General features: G+C 53.8%; 1 protein-coding gene across 1 annotated transcript; it reads left to right on the forward strand.

The window, feature by feature from the left end:
• The first annotated feature begins 2,447 nt into the window (after positions 1 to 2,447).
• Positions 2,448 to 7,447, forward strand: IRX6 (iroquois homeobox 6). The gene is made up of 6 exons (XM_032424032.1): positions 2,448 to 2,523; positions 3,446 to 3,703; positions 4,444 to 4,553; positions 4,764 to 5,071; positions 5,915 to 6,523; positions 7,443 to 7,447. Exons 1-6 carry the CDS (start codon positions 2,479 to 2,481, stop codon positions 7,445 to 7,447), a joined length of 1,335 nt encoding a protein of 444 aa, XP_032279923.1. The 5' UTR covers positions 2,448 to 2,478.
• The last annotated feature ends 11,543 nt before the right edge of the window (positions 7,448 to 18,990 follow it).

Raw genomic sequence — 18,990 nt, forward strand, 5'->3', positions numbered from 1 at the left:
TATCCACGCTGCAAATGTGTGGATAGCTCCAAAGTGCATTTTGAAAAAAAATCAAGGGATCTATCTATTACAGGGCCTTTTTATCACTAAATCAATCCGGCCATAACGATAATTCTTTTTCTAACTGGGAGTTTCCTGGGTTGAACGCAAGGTTTCTCCAAGGTAACGACACTCAGCAGCGGCCTCCAGGAAACCTCCCTGGGTTCGTTAGTATTTAGAATGAAGCTTGTCCTCATATCAATAATCTCAGGCGGAGGAGTGTGCGGTTTGCAAGGTGTGCAGAGCCTGGCCCGTTCTGCACCATCTGCACTGGGGTAGGGCGGGGGGAGCGAGTGTTGTTGCAAAGAGGTAGCTGGCTTGCGGGGCCTACCGGTTCCCTCTGCAAGGTTCAGGAGGAAAACTCGCGGCCAGGGATCCTGGGCCAGGACCCCAGACTTTGCCTGGTCACTGGGCTTCCTCTTCGCCTCGCAAAAACGCAGGACAGAGACCCACGTTGTTCCTGACCTCTGGGCCACACCTTCTTGCGTTTCAACTAGAAAATACAACTGGGCCTTTGAACCAGTCCCCCCGGGATTCCTGCGGGAAGGTGCAGCGAGGACCTGGGAGTGCGTTTTGTACACTGTAAAGTGCCCTGACCCTATGAGGGAAAGGCGGGACTTTCTGAGGTTTCTGACCTGCCAGCCCCAAAGCCTGAGTTCCACTCGGATATCGGCAGCATCCCCCGAAGACCTCCCCCCACTAGACTAGATGCCCCTTTTCGCCCCCGCCCCCACCCCAACGTCGCGGGTTGGCGGCCCTCGGTGCATGGGCTCCCGGCCTGGGGATTGAGCCTTCGGTTGCGCAGAATCTACAGCGCTCACAAACTAGCGGCCGCGGGTCCGGAGCCAGGCCTAGAGGACGCAGCCCCCTCCAGGCCCAGACGAGCTCCTCCGCCCCTCACCGGCCCTTTGAGGACCCCTGGGTTGGAGGCGGGTGGTCAGATCGCTGGGCCCAACCCCGAGCCGTCGCGACGGAGCGCGGGGCACCGGCCGCCGTCCCCGCGCGCTGAACCGCGGCTCGCCAGCGCCACCCCCAGCGGAGCGCAGCGGCTGCAGCTCGGCCCCGGCGCCTTCCTGTGGCTCCCCGGCTCCCCCGTGGACACAGCGGTCGGCGCGCAGGAAGCGGCCAAGCCTCGCCTGCAGAGGAGATGTCTAGGGGCGTTCGCCCGCCGCCTGCAGATCCCAAGGGTCAGACTGAGCGCGTTTCCAGGCGGAGTCCGAGGGGAACCGAACCATGGCCTCGAGGGGGCGCTATTCGGCCTGTTGGAGGGCCCGAAGACGGCAGAGAAGCCCCAGGGTCGAGACCCTGGCAAAGCCCAGGGCTCGAAGAGCCTGGATCTAGCTGGAGTCCTGGGGAGGCTGGGGTGGAGAACCAGATTCCGGAGGACAAAGACGCGCGGGCCAGTGGGACCCACCGACGCCGCCCAGGCTCGGCCCCAACGAGTGCGGGGCCTGTGGCGAGAACAAACTTTCCCGCCGCGGAGGGGCGGGGGAGCCGGGCAGGAGGCTTCTCCCCCGAGCCGCCGCTCTCCTCCACCTGCCAGTGTTCAACCTCCGCCCAGCCTTCGCCCACCCCGTTCCCTCCCCTCCCCCGCGCGCCGCTGTTCACTTAGACTCAGCTCTCTCCTCTCCCCTCCTCCTCCTCCCTCTTGCCTTTCTCCCCCACTTTTCTCCTCTTTTTTTCTCTTATCTCTCCTTTTTGTATTCTCTCCCCCCTCGCGGCCCGGCTCGCTTCTCTCCTCCTCCGGGCCGCAGGGGAGGAGGTAAACGAGCTGCGCCCGGGGCCTGCGCCGCACAGTGGGAGGCGTTTCTCCTACTTCTCGCGGGTAATTTGGAGGGATCGTATATGCGCGCGCGCGCGCGTGAGCTTCAGGCGAAAAGGGGTAGGATCCAGCGCCCATCTGAGAGGGTCGGGGTCTTTGACGTTCCTCACCAGCAGCACAAACCTCCCAGAACAAGTGTGAGTGTGGGTGAGAGTGCGCGCGCGCGCACGGGCTGGCTGCGCTTGGCACGCTTGGTGGCCCGGGGCCCCAGGGCCCGGGGGCCCGCCTGGCGGCCCGGGATTACCGTGACGTCACATTGAGCCTTTGGCCACCTTGGACTGGGACACCTCGGGAGCCGCACAGCCCCGCGCCGCGCCTCACCTTGCCTCGCCACAGCGCGACTTTGGGAACCCGCATCCTCTCCCTTTCCTTGCCCATCCATGGGCCCTTCTGTCTTCCGGACCACGCGGGCCGGAGGGGCGCCTTCTGGAGCGCAGGGCTCGGCGGCCGGACTGCCCTCGGCTCTGCCTCCAGTCGTGCCAAGCGGGCGGAGGACCCGGCGCTGGGCACCCGCAGCCGTGTAAGGAACCGAGGCGGCGCACGGCTGGAGGCTCAGAATCGCGGGGCTGAGGCGGGAACTCGCAAGAGAAGAAGGAGGCGGTCCAGGGACAGCCACCATGTCCTTCCCGCACTTTGGACACCCGTACGGCAGCGCTTCCCAGGTAAGAAGTGCCTCCATGGGGGATGGGGACAGACGGGGGAGGGGGGGCGGGTGCCCAGTGCACGCGCCCGCCGCTGAGCGCCCTCCTTTCTCACGAGTCTCGGGGGAGACCAGACTGAGCAGGTACGATGTACCACAGACCCCCTCCGACACCCCCAGTCACTGTCCGAGAACGTTCCACTCCCCCAGTGCAAGCTGGAAAATCGTGTGACCCGAAACTTGGGCACCATCCATGAGCTCGGCGAGGTGGGTGGGATCTCGAGATCTTCCAGACAGGCCGCCTTATTGTACAGATATCCGAGGTGACCCCGAGAGCCCTCCTCACCATTTTTCAGTTGTTTGCTTGTTGACTTCTGTTCTTACCCTCTCTCCCTTCTTTGAGTGGGCTCGAGCTCTCTGCCTCCGGTTCCTTCGATTTTTCCAGATTAGGGTGGGTGTTGTGCAGTGACAAGGGTTTCCTGGGGAAATTCTGGGGACACCCACCGCTGTTCTCCAGCTTCTGCCCAGATTGTGGGGTCTGGTTGCAACTTGACCTCTGACCCGCCTTGTGATCTTGGCACAAGTCTCCCTGGTCCTCATTCCCTATCTATAAAATGGGAGCAGGAGTAAGACGTGATGGTGGTCTCGAAGGCTAACTTCTAGCTCTGCCTTTGTAGGATCCCTATGATGGGGGGCGGGAGGAGGGATCGGTGAGGGAACCAGCGGAGTTGGGCTCCTGTAATTCGTCTTTCAGAACGTTGCCATCGCCTGGACCCCTGGGACTCTGGAGCCTTAGCAACGTTTTAGGAGTATCTATAAGGGCGGTTTGGATAAATTGCGTCTTCAGATAATTCCCATCCCAGCAGAATGCTCCGCACACGGTGGCATGTAGCTAATGTGGAATGAGGAAGTGATCCGGCAGTGCACCTCTCTCTCCCCCATAGTTTCTGGTGTCTGCAAGTTCCAGCGCCACTTGCTGCGAATCCGCCCCGCGCTCCGTCCCAGATGTGGCCTCAGGCTCCACCCCGGCGGCCGCTCTCTGCTGCGCATCCTACGACGGTCGGCTGCTGGGCAGTGCTCGGCCGGAGCTGAGCGCGGCCTTGGGCATCTATGGATCCCCATACGCCGCCGCCGCCGCTGCCCCGAGCTACCCAGGCTACCTGCCCTACAGCCCAGAGCCGCCCACGCTGTACGGGGCGCTGGTGAGTACACCGCATGGAGCCTGGGTCTGTGCGCCAGGACCCATCCGGCGTGGGGGGCATGAACTGCAGCAAAGGGCAAAACTCAGTGTGACATCTCCAGGGAAAATCTTGGAAGGAGGCAAAACTCCCAGGGAAGGAATTGGGTAGGATTGTGTATAGCCGGGGCTTGGGGGGGCGGGGGGTGGAAAAAACACATCTTTGCAGCATTTTACACTTTGCAGAACGCCATTCTGATTAAAAAACATCTGTGTTTCTATTAATTCTGTGAGGTAGGCAAGTCTCAGTTTTGGGATGAGGATGTTGAGATGTAGAAGGGTTCAAATACCTTGCCCAAAGTCACAAAGATACAAAGGGCCAGGAAATAGCTCTGGAAGGAGAGAGTAAGGCAGGGAAGTTCCCCAGCTGGTAGGGAGGGGGTTGGGGAGGAGTCACAAGTAGTAACAATACTGGTAAGGGCTAATATTTAACTATTGCTTAGTCTGCACCAGGAATTCTGCCAAATGCTCCCCTTCAATACCCTACGGGTACTATTGTTATTCCCAGTTACCAAGGGGAAACTGAGGCATAGAGCAGTTAAAAAAGTTAGATCTTGTGCCCAAGATCACATAGCCAATGGGAGTGGTGGTCCTGGGATTTGAACCAGACTTTTACTCCAGGGTTCACACCCTTAGCAACTATGCCACCCAGCCTCTTCCCCAAATGTTGTCCTGAATTCTCTCTTCCCACCCCACCCCCACCAGAATCCACAGTATGAATTTAAAGAGGCTGCAGGGAATTTTACACCTGGCCTGGCGCAACCAGGAGCCTATTATCCCTATGAGCCGACTCTGGGACAGTACCAGTATGACCGGTAAGACACGGGGCGCATTGGTAGCTGGCCTTGCAAGTCCTCCCCACTCCGCTGCCACAGGGCCCATCTGGGAAGAGCCTGGGAAGGGTTGGGGGGGGGGCGTGCATGAGGAGGGAGGAGCGCTGAATCTCATTTCCAGGCCTCAGACTGTCTCCTGCCTGCAGCCCCAGGTTCTCAGACCCAGAACTGTGAGCCAGGTTCTCCCCCCAGGTATGGAGCAGTGGAGTTGAGTGGCACAGGCCGCCGGAAGAACGCCACCCGGGAGACCACGAGCACGCTCAAGGCCTGGCTCAACGAGCACCGCAAGAACCCCTACCCCACCAAGGGCGAGAAGATCATGCTGGCCATCATCACCAAGATGACCCTCACCCAGGTGTCCACCTGGTTCGCCAATGCGCGCCGGCGCCTCAAGAAGGAGAACAAGATGACGTGGGCGCCCAAGAACAAAGGCAGCGAGGAGAGGAAGACTGAGAGTGGAACAGAGGAGTCCCTGGGCTGCCTGAACTGTGACACCAAAGGTACCAAAAATGCTCACCACCGCGCTTAGGGTTTTCCCAGCCATCTATCAGGCCCATTGCCCTTTTGCAGCTGCCTTGTGGGACAGCTTCTAGGGTGGTACTCCCTTACTTACCCTTGCACTTGTACCCGCCCCCCACCCCCACCCCAGACTTCTGGGCCTTTGCCTGGGCAGTTCCCTCTGCCTGGAATTCTCCACCTAACTGGCTTCTTCTGACTTCTGAAGTGTGAGCTGGAAAAAGCCTCTCCTGGCCACCCAGGCTAATTTAGCTCCCCAGTTATTCCCTATGACATCGGCCTATTGTATTTCCTTTGCCATACCTACCACTATGGGAAGGTACTTGAGGTCTGTCTGCCCCTTTGGAGAACAGCAGCTCCACTAAAAAGTGTCTTACTGCTGTATTCCCTAAATTCCTAAGACCTAAATGCCTAACGATGTCTGGCACATAGATGGCACTCAGTAAATATTTGCTGAATTAAATAATACACACCACCTACCTGTGGGTGTTGAAATTGGGTGGGGGGTGGGGAAGTCCCCTTGGGCGTCTGTCTGATTTATGGTGGAGAAACTGAGATCCAGGTCCTAGGCAGTGAAAAGTGGTGGTTTCCTTCCACCGGAAAGGAGGAGTCTTCCAAGGAGTGGGGGCAGAGCTAGGGCCTCAATTCTTTCCCAGGGGCAAGCCGGAGCCCTGGGGCAACTGTAAGAGAGGGTTGGGTCAGCCTGGTGCATAACGCCAAGAATGCCCTAAATGCAGAGCCATCTTGCTAAAAGCTTCTCAGGGATGGGCACTCCCGCGGATTTCCCTTGGGGCCTGGGGCTTTTCTCACTCGCTCCTGATCTGCAGATGGAACTGCCAGCCAGGAGGCTCGAGGGCTCCGGCTGAGTGACCTGGAAGACCTGGAGGAAGAGGAGGAGGAGGAGGCCGAAGAACAGGAGGCGGTGGCCACAGCTGCGGACAGGCTGGCCGAGTTCCATAAAGACTCGCAGTCGCTGCCCGCGTCCTGCGCCGCCGCTCGGGAGGCCCGGCTGCAGCCCCGGGAGTGCGGCCTGGCGGCGCGCCCCTTCTCGTTCCCGGAGCCCCTGGGGTCGGGAGAAGCTGACTTCCTGCGGGCCGAGCCCGGGGGCCCCACGTTGACCATGCACTTCCCCTGCAGCGAGAAACCGCGCATCTGGTCTCTGGCGCACACTGCGGCCGCCGGCGGCGCGGTCGAAGGTGCAGCTCCGACCCCTCCCAGGCCGCGAAGTCCCGAGTGCCGTCTGATTCCGGGACAGCCTGCAGGCGCGGGCGGCCGGCCCGCCGTCCGCAGAGACTCCGCGTGCGCAGAGTCTTCCCGAGGAGCCAAAGCCTTTGGAAATCGCCTCTTTGCCCCGCAGGGGCTGCCGATGGACTGTGCGCCGTGCCCGCGGCGGAGGGAGCCCGCAGTGCCCTACCAGTACCCGTCTGGAGCAGAAGGTAGTGGGTCCCCAACGGCGCTGGGGTGTGTCTGTCCCAGCCAGCGCACCGCCTCTCTGCCTCTCCCGCATGCTGGTGTTCAGACCCGGAGCGGGATTGTCCCACAGCTCTCCTGGAAACAGCAGCTTAGAACTAAAAGTACTGGGCCCCCCTGCTTTTAAAACCAAATAATAGTAAGAAGCTCAGGGTGAGACGGTAACTTACCTAGGATCACTTAGAAAGTCATGGAGAAGATGGGCAACCTAGCTCTCTGCCCTGGTGTCCCTCGTTCTGCGGAATGGGCCAGACGGGCACCATCATGACCTTCTGGCTCAGACACCCTTGTCCCCTGCCTGTCCTTTGGAGGAGGCCAGCTGGCCCCTGCCCTTCTTCTACCAAGAGTTTTGCCAGGGCTGGGCAGGAACCAGGGCTTTCTAAGAAGTCTGGGGGGACGGGCCCGAGACATGAAATTGGTTTAAGGCCGGTGCTGAAGTCCAGCGGGCAGCCCTGCCCGAGGCCCCCTAAACCCCCTGGGGAGTGTAGCCCAGGCTTGGTGCTGTCCCTGGAGAGCACTCACCCCCCAGAGCTCACCGCCTGCAGGGGGTGACTGCCAATCAGTGTCTCCGGCCCCTGGCTGTGCCTGGTGGAAGGGAATTGTACCCCACAAAGGGACATCCCCCAAGCATCAAGCAGCCTCCAGCAATTACTGTCAGATTCTGCTCTTTGTAGTAATTTCTCTCAGGATTAGCTACTGGCTGAGAAAACTGAGTGACGCTGTTATTTGAATTTACACATAACGGGGTCCAAAAGTTCCTTCTGGCAAGCAAATTGCCTCTAGACCTTGAATTCCCTTCGGATGAGACACCAGCGACCTCCCATTTCCTAGAAATCGCCACCAAGCGGCCCTTCGGGTTTTAATCAACCTTTCCTCTCTCAGCAGGTTAGCGCAATGGCTGCGATTTGCGGAAGGATCTTGGAAAGAAGCCCTACTTTTCGAACTCACTTCCATGTTCAGAAGCTGGGAGACCTGGGAGAAGGGGCTTGGGGGGGGGGGGCTCTCACTTCACCTAAGAGACAGACAAAACACACAGAAACCCTTCTACCGGCTCTTCTTGCACTCAGAGCTGGGAGTGGCAGGCGGACGTGCAACGCGCCAGACCCGCTGGGAGACGGTGGCGCCAGGGCACCTTGGGGAAGGCCAAGTGGGAAGGCTGGGCGAGTCTGCCCCGTGCACCCACTCGGTACACCAAGTCTCCCTCCCTCCTCTTATGATACAGGGTCTGAAGCAACTCCTTCCCCTGCTCACCCTCACCCCGCCCCCTTTCACTGTGTAATTTCAACGCTAACCTGGCCCCTAAGGACCACCTGGGTCTTCTCCTCCTCCCCATTCCTTGTGTCCTCAAAAATAATCAAACCAAACCCCACCTGTGTGGCGTGTCTGTGCCAGGGGCGCTGGGAGAGGCCAAGGTGGAGGGGAGGATGGAATGCGGCCAGGGATTCCGGGGACGGGGCTGCGTGAGCGGCAAAACCTCAGTCCCTTCCAGGGCAGGGAGAGGAACTGGCGAGGTGACGGTCAAGGCCGCGGCGCCTAGCGCGCAGCCCCTCTGAAGCTGCCTTGTACCTAACTCGCCCGGCCGGGAGACGCCTGGCGGATTCGTGCGCGTTGGAGGAGGGGGGCGCAAACTGGGAGGTCGGAGGTGGGGGAGCAGTCGGGATATTTGGAAACTGTAGGTTTCCGGGCTCCTACTTGGGTTTTAGTTTACTGGGAGGAGGGGCGATGGGGATAATCCTGGCCGACCCTTGGCACCCAGCTGGGATCCCCGCGCTCCTCCCGTCGGACCAAGTGGCAAAGGGTGACAGCTTGCTGGGTCCCTGGGAGACAAGAGGGAGCATTCTCTCCATTTAATCAAGTGTCAGCAATCACTTCCGGTACAGGCCAACCAATGGGAGCTGACGGGCTGGGAAGGGGACTCGGTGCCCCGCGGCAAGCAGCGTCTGGAACCGGGCTAGGGGGAGGAGGGTTGGGAAGCCGCCCGCGCCCGGCGCGAGTTCGCGTCCCCGGCCTGGTGGCCTCGGGCTTGAGCCAGCGAGGGACCTGGCCCCTGCTCGTGGGGAGAGAGGGAGGTGAACCCGGCATGGGGCTCTAGAGGGGAGCGGCGGGGAGCTGATGCGGGCTTGGGAAGGCAGGAGGAGGACAGCCGGGGTGTGCACCCGCCGACCGGATCCTGGGGGAGCTGCGTCTCCACCGCTGGGCTCCAGCCTGGGCCACCCAGGCCGGGTGACGGCTTCCAAACCAGGGCCTGGCAGTGACGTCTGGGGCAGGAAGGGCCTGAGTCTTCACCTCCTCGGGAGAGATTGTAAGACCCCCTTGGAGGCTGCGGAGAAAGAGCGGTTGGAAAAACAGTGGGGAACGGCCGGCAAGCCACCTCCCAGCCCCACGCTGTCTTCTTTTTTAATAGAATGATGGGGGTCGGGAAGGACTTTAGAGATCACGAATTACAAAATACAAACCTCTTCCTCAGATGAGCAAACTGAGGCCAAACGGAAGGGCAGGGGACTGGCTCAGGGTCACACGGGGATCCGTGGTGGAGAGGGACCCCAGCTCCGGTTCATGCTCCTTTCCCTAGCTTCCCCTGGGTGATCCCTTCCCTGCTTTCCGCTTTGCTTCTGGGCAGCAGCTGCTCCTTCCCCCCAACTCCCCAGGGACCTCCAGTCGCCCTCACTGACCCGCGGCTTAGGGTCCGGGAAATTAAACTGCGAAAAGATAAACATTATTTCCAGTCGGCTTTGCCGGATTAACGCTTGTAATAAAGAGCATTAGCTGGAGGTTTCTTTCAAGGCGCTCTCGACCCCACCCCCTCCTGGGGAGCCAGGTAGACCCCTCCAGAGGCTGCGGAGTCTGCAGAAGCGCCTTCAGAGGGCCCCCGGCTGGGAGTGGGGCTCCAGCTAGCCATTTTGTGGAAGGGAAAGGGACCCTTAACACCACACTGAGTCAGCATCTGGAGACAGACACTGAAGGCCAGAGAGCAGAGGTGCATCTAAGCCCCAGGCCATGTGGCTGATCCTGGGGGACAAGAGAGCTTTGACCTGCACTCTGTGACCAGCCGTGCAGTCTTTTATAGAACAGTGAGTCCTGGGAAAGGAGGCCCCCTTGGATCTGCCTGCCTCCCCACCCAGGACCTCAGGAAGTCCTCTCCCCAGCCCCTGTTTATGAGGCCTAGGTGCTCCCTACCTCTCCCAACTCTGAGCAGGAGCCTGCAGCCCAGGGTTGTCCCAGGATCCAGGCCTAGAGCCTGGCAGCGGACAGTGGGTATAGAAAGGGCAGAAAAGAGTGGCTGGAATCTCAGAAAAGAGCTTGAGCATCTCAGTGCCATGGCTACTTTGCTGTGGCTGTGGACATGCCCCTTCCCCTCTCAGTTTCCCCAGCTGTAAGATACCAAGAGGAGCTGGTGCTCCATCCTGGTGCGGTGTCTGCTCCGTTGCTGGTGGGGAGCTCCAGGAATAAGGGTGGAGGCCTGAGAAAGGTACGACTGAGCCTGCGATTATCCCAGCCTTGGGCCCCCAGTGGCAATCTGTTCCCACCACCTCTGCCCCCACTGACAGCCTCCTGCAAATCTCCCAATATAATCTCCCAGAATCATATTTTGAATACTGTTTTGATTAAACACCGGAGCAGGGGAAAGGGAGGACACAGCCCCCCTCTCCCCGGCTGAGCCTGCTGGTGCCCACAGACACCTGGCATGTGAGCTCTGCAAAGGGGGGATCAGGAAACAAAGAAAGATGACATTGCCGGTTTGAACAGTCTCAAGGAGCTGGCCCTCCAAACTTCCTTGATAGCCAGAGTGCCCCTTCCCTCGGCTGGGGAGCACCCCAGTAGGAGAAGCTGAACCAAGGGAGTCTTCTTCCTTTATTGATCCCTCTCCCCTGGGAGTCACTTACATGGCCACCGGACTCACTCAATAATCTCTATGATCACTTTTGGTTCTAAGATCCTCTGACCTTGCTAATGATAATAAGAGCATCTGGAGCCCTTACCCTGTGTCAGACTCAATGCCATGTCCTTTGAACGCTCTCACTCATTTATATGTCACAACAGTGCTGTAGAGCATTATATTATACTTGTGGATATGCCCATTCAATGAATGAGGAAAGAAGCTCAGAGAGATGAAGTAACTCTGTGTCAGTTATTCAGCTAAAGAAGCAAAGTCAAACTCCAAATATGACTTATTCTTAACTGCTAAGCTCTACTGCAAATGCATTCTATTTTTTTTATTATTTTATTTTTTTAATTTTTATTTTTTTAAAGATTTTATTTATTTATTTGACAGAGACAGAGATAGCGAGAGCAGGAACACAAGCAGCGGGAGTGGGAGAGGGAGAAGCAGGCTTCCCCTCGAAGAGGGAGCCTGATGTGGGACTCGATCCCAGGACCCTGGGATCATGACCTGAGCCGAAGGCAGACGCTTAACGACTGAGCCACCCAGGCGCCCTATTTTATTTTTTTAAAGAAGGCTCCATGCCCAGCATGGGGCTCAAACTCACAACCCTGAGATCAAGAGTGCCATGCTCTCCCAACTGAGCACTGCATTCTAGTATTTCACGATTCTTTATTCCATTATGAATAAGAGCCTATGTTTCTGCGACTCTAAATGTCTTTGAGTCTGTGATCTCATGCCACTGGAACTCCAGGCTGACCTCCTTCCTTCTCGGGAATGTCCGATGGAAAAGAGTCCTGGTGCCTCCTGGGCACACCCCCATATCCTGGCTGAGAGCATCCCTCATGTTTCCCCCTGTCCACACTTCCCTGGGACACATCAGCTCAGTGTTTGGCAAAATGTAGCCCATAGATCTCTAGCAGGAGAATCAGCGCACACCTGAAGAATCACACCGGGAGATCTGCCTTTGTAACAAGCACCTTATGTGGTCTGATGGGTCTCTAACCTGAGTTGCAGTGGCTGAACCTCCAGTGGCTAAGCCTTAAGCTCAGCATGAGGGCTTAGGCTACCTGCTGCTGGCCCAAAAGTAAATCACATCCCAATAACAAGTGCAAACGTTTCCTCCCAGATTTAATCTAGATTCACATTCAATCTCTTCATCTGGTTCAGTTCCCGCCTACAGCACCCCCCTCCCCCATGTTGGCACCCTCGAAAAGCTCAAGGCTTGTAGTGATTAGAGGGGGAGGAGGCCATTTAGGAGAATAAGTCGCCTCTCCCAGCTGTCTGAAGACATACTGGGATTTCAGGAAGCATCTTAGGAGTCATTGTACCTCAGCTTGTAACAGAATTCTGTCCCCAAACATGAACATGTAGTCAGGAAACCCTACATATTTGGGAAAAGCCAACACCAAGGAGGAAAGACTGTATCTTAAGCAAATAAAAGAACTAACAGAAGGGGTAGGCCTCTTGCTGTTTTCTGACATAGCCACTTGCAGCCTTGGCACTAGAAAGTTCTTCCTTTTTTGAACCAGTTTCCTTCCTCACGTAACTTCTGAAACATGTCTCCTAAACCAACGAGTCTTGCTTTCCTCCATGACTCATTCTTTCTTCTACCTTCTATGCCTCCTCTTCTCTTCTCCCTGTCTGTAGCTATCTCCCATTTACATGGCAGAGGACCCCTCTATTGGTGTGATTTTCTTCATTTAATGTTAAGTTGTAGATGGGCGAGAAATGGTGACCTGAGTCCTTGGACAAGTGACCAAATGTCTCTGAGACTCAGCCTTCTCCTGGTAAGTTGGGATCATCATAAACCATGTGGCTCTTTCATAATTCCTCTCATTCTCTCACTTAGTTGCTGTGGGAACAAAGATTTAGAACAGTGTTACTTGAATTTTGGTCGGTGGCAAACCAACTCCCTGATTTCTGCCAAGAGCTGGAGAGGTGTTAAAGCCAAGCTAGTGCCATGTTGGAAAAATTTCAGTGTTTCCTCCTGTGTTTCTCCTTTACTCCTTCACCACCCCCACACTCTCTTTACTTCTGACACTTCTAGTCACCAATTGTGCGTGAGGTTTCTCCACACCAAGCAATATTCTGTGACACCAGCTGGGTGTCCCACAGTGTAACTCAATTCTGACACTGTCCATCTACCTCAAGATAGCGTCAGGTGCTCCAGGTTAAGGGCTCAGTCCCACAAGACCGCCCTCATTTCAGATGCCAGTCACAAGTAGTAGGTCCCCAGAGTGACCCACAACATCTGACGACTGAGCTACAAATCAGAGGTTCCCACAAACCCATCCTCAGATTCAGCTGATCTGCTAGACCAACTCACAAAACTCACAGAAACACTTATGTTTACCAGTTTATTAAAGGATATGACAAAGAAGACAGATGAACAGCCAGATGAAGAGGTAACGAGGTGAGACCTGGGAGGGTCCAGAGCACAGGAGCTTCTGTCCCCGTGGTGGTAGGGCGTGTCACCTTGCCTGTATCCAGATGTGTTCACCTGCCCAGAAGCTCTCCAAACCCCATACTCTGGGGATGTTTATGGAAGCTTCGTCACATAGGCATGATAGATAATTACCACCATTTTTAGCCCCTCTCCGGTTTCTGGAGATTGGGAGGTATGGCTGAAAATTCCAAGCTTCTAATTATGACCAGTCCCCATCCAGGAGCCCACCAAGAATCACCTCATTAGAATAAAAGACACTCCCATAACCCAGGAAATTCCAAGGGATTTAAGAACTCTGTGTCAGGAACTGAGGTCAAAGACTAAATATTAGAACAAAAGATATTCCTAGTGTTCTTATCACTTAGGAAATTACATGGGTTTTAAGAGCTCTGTGCCAGGAACCAGGGACAGATATATATATACATATATACATGTGTGTGTGTGTGTGTAGATACATGTAGATATAGATAGATAGTTAGATAGCCTATTATCCACATATATATATATATATATATATATTATCTGTTATCTCTGTGTAATCAGAGGATTGAAAGAAAGTTGAAAAGCGGATAGTTTGGGTCCCTCTGAGATCCAGCGTTATTTAATGCCGTGACCAGCATTGACGGTACCCTGGTGGTTCACATTCTACTCTTTGGGGAATTAATCTGTGTTCATGTAAAGGGTGACTATTACTTAGGAGATCTCAGAGACTGATTTCTTCCCTTGTTGCCTGGGACTGTCTCCAAATTCCAACTTAGCTTTGTTTAAAGTCTTAGAGAACCTGCCCTAGAACGATGATGCCAACAGTGATAATGATGGTGAATCCAGAGCAATAGTTCTCAACCTTGGTAGTTCATAAAATAAGCCAGAGAGGTCTTCTGTTTTGTTTCATATTTTCCTACCAATACCTGGGCTATACCCCCAGGTCAATAAAATCCAAAACAACAGCAGTCATTGATTTTGCTGGTGCATCTGCCTCTTGGGCAGGGTTCAGTGAGAATGGTTTGTTTCTGATCCATGCGGTATTAGGAGAGGCAGCTCGACTGGAGCTCAAGTATCCACTTCCAAGGAGGACCTGGGGCTCCACCTCCTGCAGAGGTTTCTACAGTCTCTAAGGGCTACTTGAGGGGCCTCATATCATGGCAGCGAGGCTCCAGGAGCAAGTATTCCAAAAGGTCTAGGTGGAAGTCTCAAGGTCTCTTATGACCTATCCTCGGAAATCCCAGAGGTCGCTTCCACTGTATTCTGTTGGTCAAGCAAGTCACTAAAGCTTGTTCAGAGTCGAGGAGGGGAAATTAACTCTACCACTCAACCGAAAAGGTAGCAAAGAATTTACAGCCACCTTTACCGGAATTGGAATCCTCAGCGAAGGTACAGTTTTAAATGCACTTTCAGACTTTACTCTCCCACCCGATGTGAGGACCTCGGGTTCTGTCTTAGTCAGCATGGGCTGCCATAGCAAAATACCATAGACCAGATTCCTTAAATAACGGACATTTATTTTTCACAGTTCTGGAGGCTGGAAAGTCCAAGATCAAGGTCTGGCTGATTCAGTTCTGGTGACAGCTCTCTTCCTGGCATGCAGATAGCTCTGCTTTCTCACCGTGTCCTCATGTAGTGGAGATAGACAGTGTGTGATGTACCTGTCTCTTCTTATAAGGGCCCTAGCCCTATCGGATCAGGGCCCTATCCTTATGATCTCACTTAACCCTAACACCTCCTCACAGGCTTTGCCTCCAAATACAGTCTCACTGGGGCCGAGGATGTCATTATATGAGTTCTGGAGGGAATGAACATTTAGTCCATAATAGACTCTAAGGCAGAAACCAAGATGGACAAGCCAGTTAGGGACCAGGTGACTGGGAGGAGGCTGCTGGCTCTCTGGTCAATAGTCTGGGCTGTCCCCTGGCCACTGAGGTTCTGGCTGAGGCAGGCATCCTGCTGTCCATCCACACCCCCTATCAACATCTTGACCTGGCAATGAGCACTGGGAGCCTTGATGGCAAAGAAGAGGGCAATGCCATACGTATTTCAGCCATTGTTACATGCCTGACACTCCGTATAATTGCATAACAACTCTTCACTCCACAAATGAAGACTAAGTCTTAAGTAAGCCAAGTCCCTCGTTCAAGGCCTGATACCGAGGAAGTGGCAGAATTGTGTTCAAATCTAGGTCTGGGTGACCTCAAAGTCCATGCTCTCCTGCAAGCTCTCAGAGGCTGAAAGCATCTCATCGAAGATCATAGTGTATTAGCCAAGTGGTAAGAGCACAGCCTCTGAAACCAGACTGCCCGGGTTCAAATCCCAGCTCTGCCATTTATTAGCTGTGTCAGCATAAGCAGGTGATCCCCTGCCTGGCTCTCGGTTCCCCCAATGCTAAAATGGGAGTGAGGACAGTGGCCGCCTCACCGGACGGTGATGAAGATTAAGTAGTTACCAGGTAAGCATTAGAGCTTTGCCTGGTCCCCGGGAATCATTATCTCAAAAGCCAGCTGCAACCTCTTCCACCACCACCCCCCAGCAACCCCCCACCTCCCCACTCGGCCTGGAGTCACTGCTGTGTCCCCACCCCCAGCAGCCCCTCCTGCCTCCCTCGTTATGCCATGTCCGTGTCACGGCTCACGTGTGTCCCTCTTACCTAGAGCAAAGACATGGGGTCATTCACTCGGGTGTCCATTTAGGGAGAAACCTCACCAAGTGGATTTTATGAATTGCTCACATTTCCCCTTAGCAAGATTAATGGCACCATTGCCCACGGTCAGTCCTTCTGTGGTCACAGCTAATGACTTCAACCCTCAACACGTTTCCTCTGCATTTGCTTCAGAAAATCATTTTGAACAGCAAGACTGCTTTAATAGGCACTTGGTACTAATGATGCCTTTTAAGTGCATAAAGAGAATCTCTAAGTACCAAAAGGGAGGCCCATCGACTGGTGACAACAGCTATTGACATTGACATTCGAGGCAAGGTCAGAAAGCTGCCAACCGCGGGACTGTTACTGGGCCTAACAGCGGGGATTTTTTTTTTTTTTTTTTTTTTTTTTTAGTACATTGGAAAATTCCTCACTCTGCCCTATGGCTCCTCAAACACATTCCCTACCAGCACCATTTACTGGAGCCTGTTTTGTTCATTTCAGAGCTTACTTGCTTCTGCTAGTCTTCATTTTACCTGCAAGATTCAGGCCATATCTGAACTTGTACTGTTTTTAATTGGTAGTTTTCTTTAAATAGACTCACTTTTCTGTTTTTATTTTTTTTATTTTTTTATTTTTCAAGATTTTATTTATTTGACAGAGAGAGACACAGTGAGAGAGGGAACACAAGCAGGGGGAGTGGGAGAGGGAGAAGCAGGCTTCCCACAGAGCGGGGAGCCCGATGTGGGGCTCGATCCCAGGACCCTGGGATCATGACCTGAGCCGAAGGCAGACGCTTAACAACTGAGCCACCCAGGCGCCCCTTTTCTGTTTTTAAATAAATGTGTTTGAAAAGAAACATGGTATTACTATCTACTCTTTATTTCTACCCTTCGCTCACTGCGCCACCACTCCATACCCGGGTGATGGTACACAAGTGCCTTGAGCTCCCTGAGCCTCAGCTTCTTCACCAAAAAAATGGGATAAAACTAGAACTTAACTGGTTGGGTGATGGTGAGGACAAAGTCGGTTGATGAATGTTAAGTGTTTAGCTCAGCGGCTGGCACTCGTGCTCCGTAAATGTGGGCTGTGACTATATTAACTTCTTCCGCTACCACCAATCTTCCTGGGAAATGTCAGACAGCCTCAGCTTGCCATTCGCATCCCTGCTGGGATCATGACATAGACTACAGTCCCAAGTGTCCACTGTGAGGTCCCAATCCTCTCAACAAAGAGCCACTCCCCAAAGATGGAACCTGGGCATAGGGTGTTACTCTCTGATCAAAACTTCGTTTCGCTACCACACTTTTCTTCTTGGGAGCTGACCTCCTCCCTTACCTAGGAGTGTGTTCCTTTTTATTACCAGCTATTGTCTCCACACCAAGCTCCCATCTCCTGGGGAACCGGATCTAGTGCATGGCGTCTGCCATCTTGTCTAGGCCTCGGTCATTCATCTCATTATTTCACAGAAGAACTCCAATCTTCCAGTTCTGAAATGCATTGGTTCTTGGTCTCACTTTCTGCAAAATTATTTGTTGGTGGTGGTTGGTGTGAGGCTGGGGCAGAGCAGTGGGTGAGGCTGCCCTCAGAAAGGGGGTTTCTGAGGACGGGTTGGAACCAGGAGGCGCATTGCAGAAGGGTCATCTGCACACCCTCAGAGAATAAGAAGAAAGGGGAAGGAGTGTGTGGGAGGGAAGCAACGGGGAGCCTGGATTGGGGTGAGGAAGTGAAATGAGGACATGAAGGTGAACGGGCAGCGAGAATACCAGCTCAGAGACTTGAGAGTGTGACAAGCAAGTTGTAGGGTAAGCCAGCTTGGGACGTTGAGAAAATTAAGTCTCTTAGCACTGGACCTCAGTGGGCTTTCCTTAGTGGGCAGCATGCTGGGTATTGAACAGAGAGGAGAAGGGAGTCTGGCATCGAACACATAGCCAAGCTGAAGCACAGATACTTCAGATCTGGGGTGGAGGCAGCTGCACTTTGATGGTAAGCAGGGGAGGCGGCCCGGGGTGGGCGGGATGTTCGGCGTGTATGGTTCCTCACACGCTCTCCACGGCTCCCTCTCAGCTACTGTTCGGCCCCATCCCGTAACTGTGACATTTGACATATGACACCCATGAGTTTCATTTGACCCCTTTGTCGGGTGCCATTAAATGGCCTGAAGTTAAAATGTTAATTATCATTAATCATTTTTTATGAAATGGCTTTGCCAAGCCATAAATTCAGCAGAGAGAGGCCTCTCGTGGAGTTGGCGGTTTATGGAATACTGACCGTCAGAGAAGGCTCCTGAACATGTGGGGGTTTCTAGAGGTGTCAGTTGTAAGAGAAAATTGAATGCCTACAGGTGGAATGTGATGATAGTGGCCAGGCACAAGAAAGAAAGAGATCGAGCATGAAATCAACCGGAAAGGAGGCATTGAACGTGACCAGGGCAGGGAGCAGTTTTATCCACTGTGCTCCCTACCCCAAGCTCAGTGACTGATTCGACGTAGATGCCCAAAAAACCCGATGTGGAAAAATGAATGAAGACAGAGAGAGGAAGGTCAGACAGGGAAGAGAGGAAAGGAACAAGGGAAGGGGCCGTTTCGCAGAAAGTCAGACAATAAATCAAAGTCATATGAAGAGAAAAGAGCCCCAGATTCTGCCCTGGATTCAAGATCCTGGGCACCTCAGGATTTATGCATGTGCTTATTTATTTTTGGCTAGATAAGGTAAAGTGAGATTTATCTGTCTCATTCTTATTCCAGAAAAGCCTGCCCATGGTTAAGGATACTGTGCCGTGCACTTCAACTTTGCTAGGAGAGTAGATCTCATGTGAAGTGGTCTTACCACAAAACAACAAAAATGAAACAAACAAAAAAAGGGGCACAGGAAAATTTGGGGAGGTGATGGATCTGTCTATTACCTTCATGGTGATCGTGACTTCACTCCCATAAGCATATGTCCAAACTCATCGAGTTGTATCCATTACGTATGTGCAGTTTTTGTATACCAATTATGCCTCACTAAAGCTGTTAGAAATCAGCTTTTTATAAGTACAAACATGCATAGAAAAATAGGGTACGAGGTCATGTGCCAAAACAAGAAGAGTGGTTCTCTCTGAAAGAGGAGATTATGGGTATTTTAGCCTTTGTTGTGTTTGCATTCACATGTTCTGCAAGATGGTGCTTTACAATGAAAAATACTAATAAATCTGTGTGTGTGTGTGTGTGTGTGTATACAAACACAAATGTGAATGATGAGAGATGGGAAAAAAGGACTGTTGTGCTCACTGGGGCTGTCCTGTTGAGGTGGATGAAAGGAAAGGACCTATTCATTACCTTGGGTTCAGGAAGTCTCCAAGAGAAGAAGCCCATAAGGCCCCACCAAACTGAACATCAGGTTCCTCAACTGAGGGTCCTGCTGGGTGACCAGATGCCAAGGTGGCCTCAAGACATCCTAGAATAATCCCTGAGTGAGGACATTCAAAACT

The sequence above is a fragment of the Phoca vitulina genome, unplaced genomic scaffold (assembly GCF_004348235.1).
Source record: "Phoca vitulina isolate PV1807 unplaced genomic scaffold, GSC_HSeal_1.0 scaffold30, whole genome shotgun sequence".
NCBI classification, from domain to species: Eukaryota; Metazoa; Chordata; class Mammalia; order Carnivora; family Phocidae; genus Phoca; species Phoca vitulina.

Excerpts from the sequence above, each read along its gene's own strand:
- IRX6 (XM_032424032.1), top strand. The coding sequence starts at position 2,479 with ATGTCCTTCCCGCACTTTGGACACCCGTACGGCAGCGCTTCCCAG. Across the intron at positions 4,554-4,763 it reads GGACAGTACCAGTATGACCG|GTATGGAGCAGTGGAGTTGA; the intron begins GTAAGACACGGG and ends TTCTCCCCCCAG. Across the intron at positions 5,072-5,914 it reads CCTGAACTGTGACACCAAAG|ATGGAACTGCCAGCCAGGAG; the intron begins GTACCAAAAATG and ends CCTGATCTGCAG.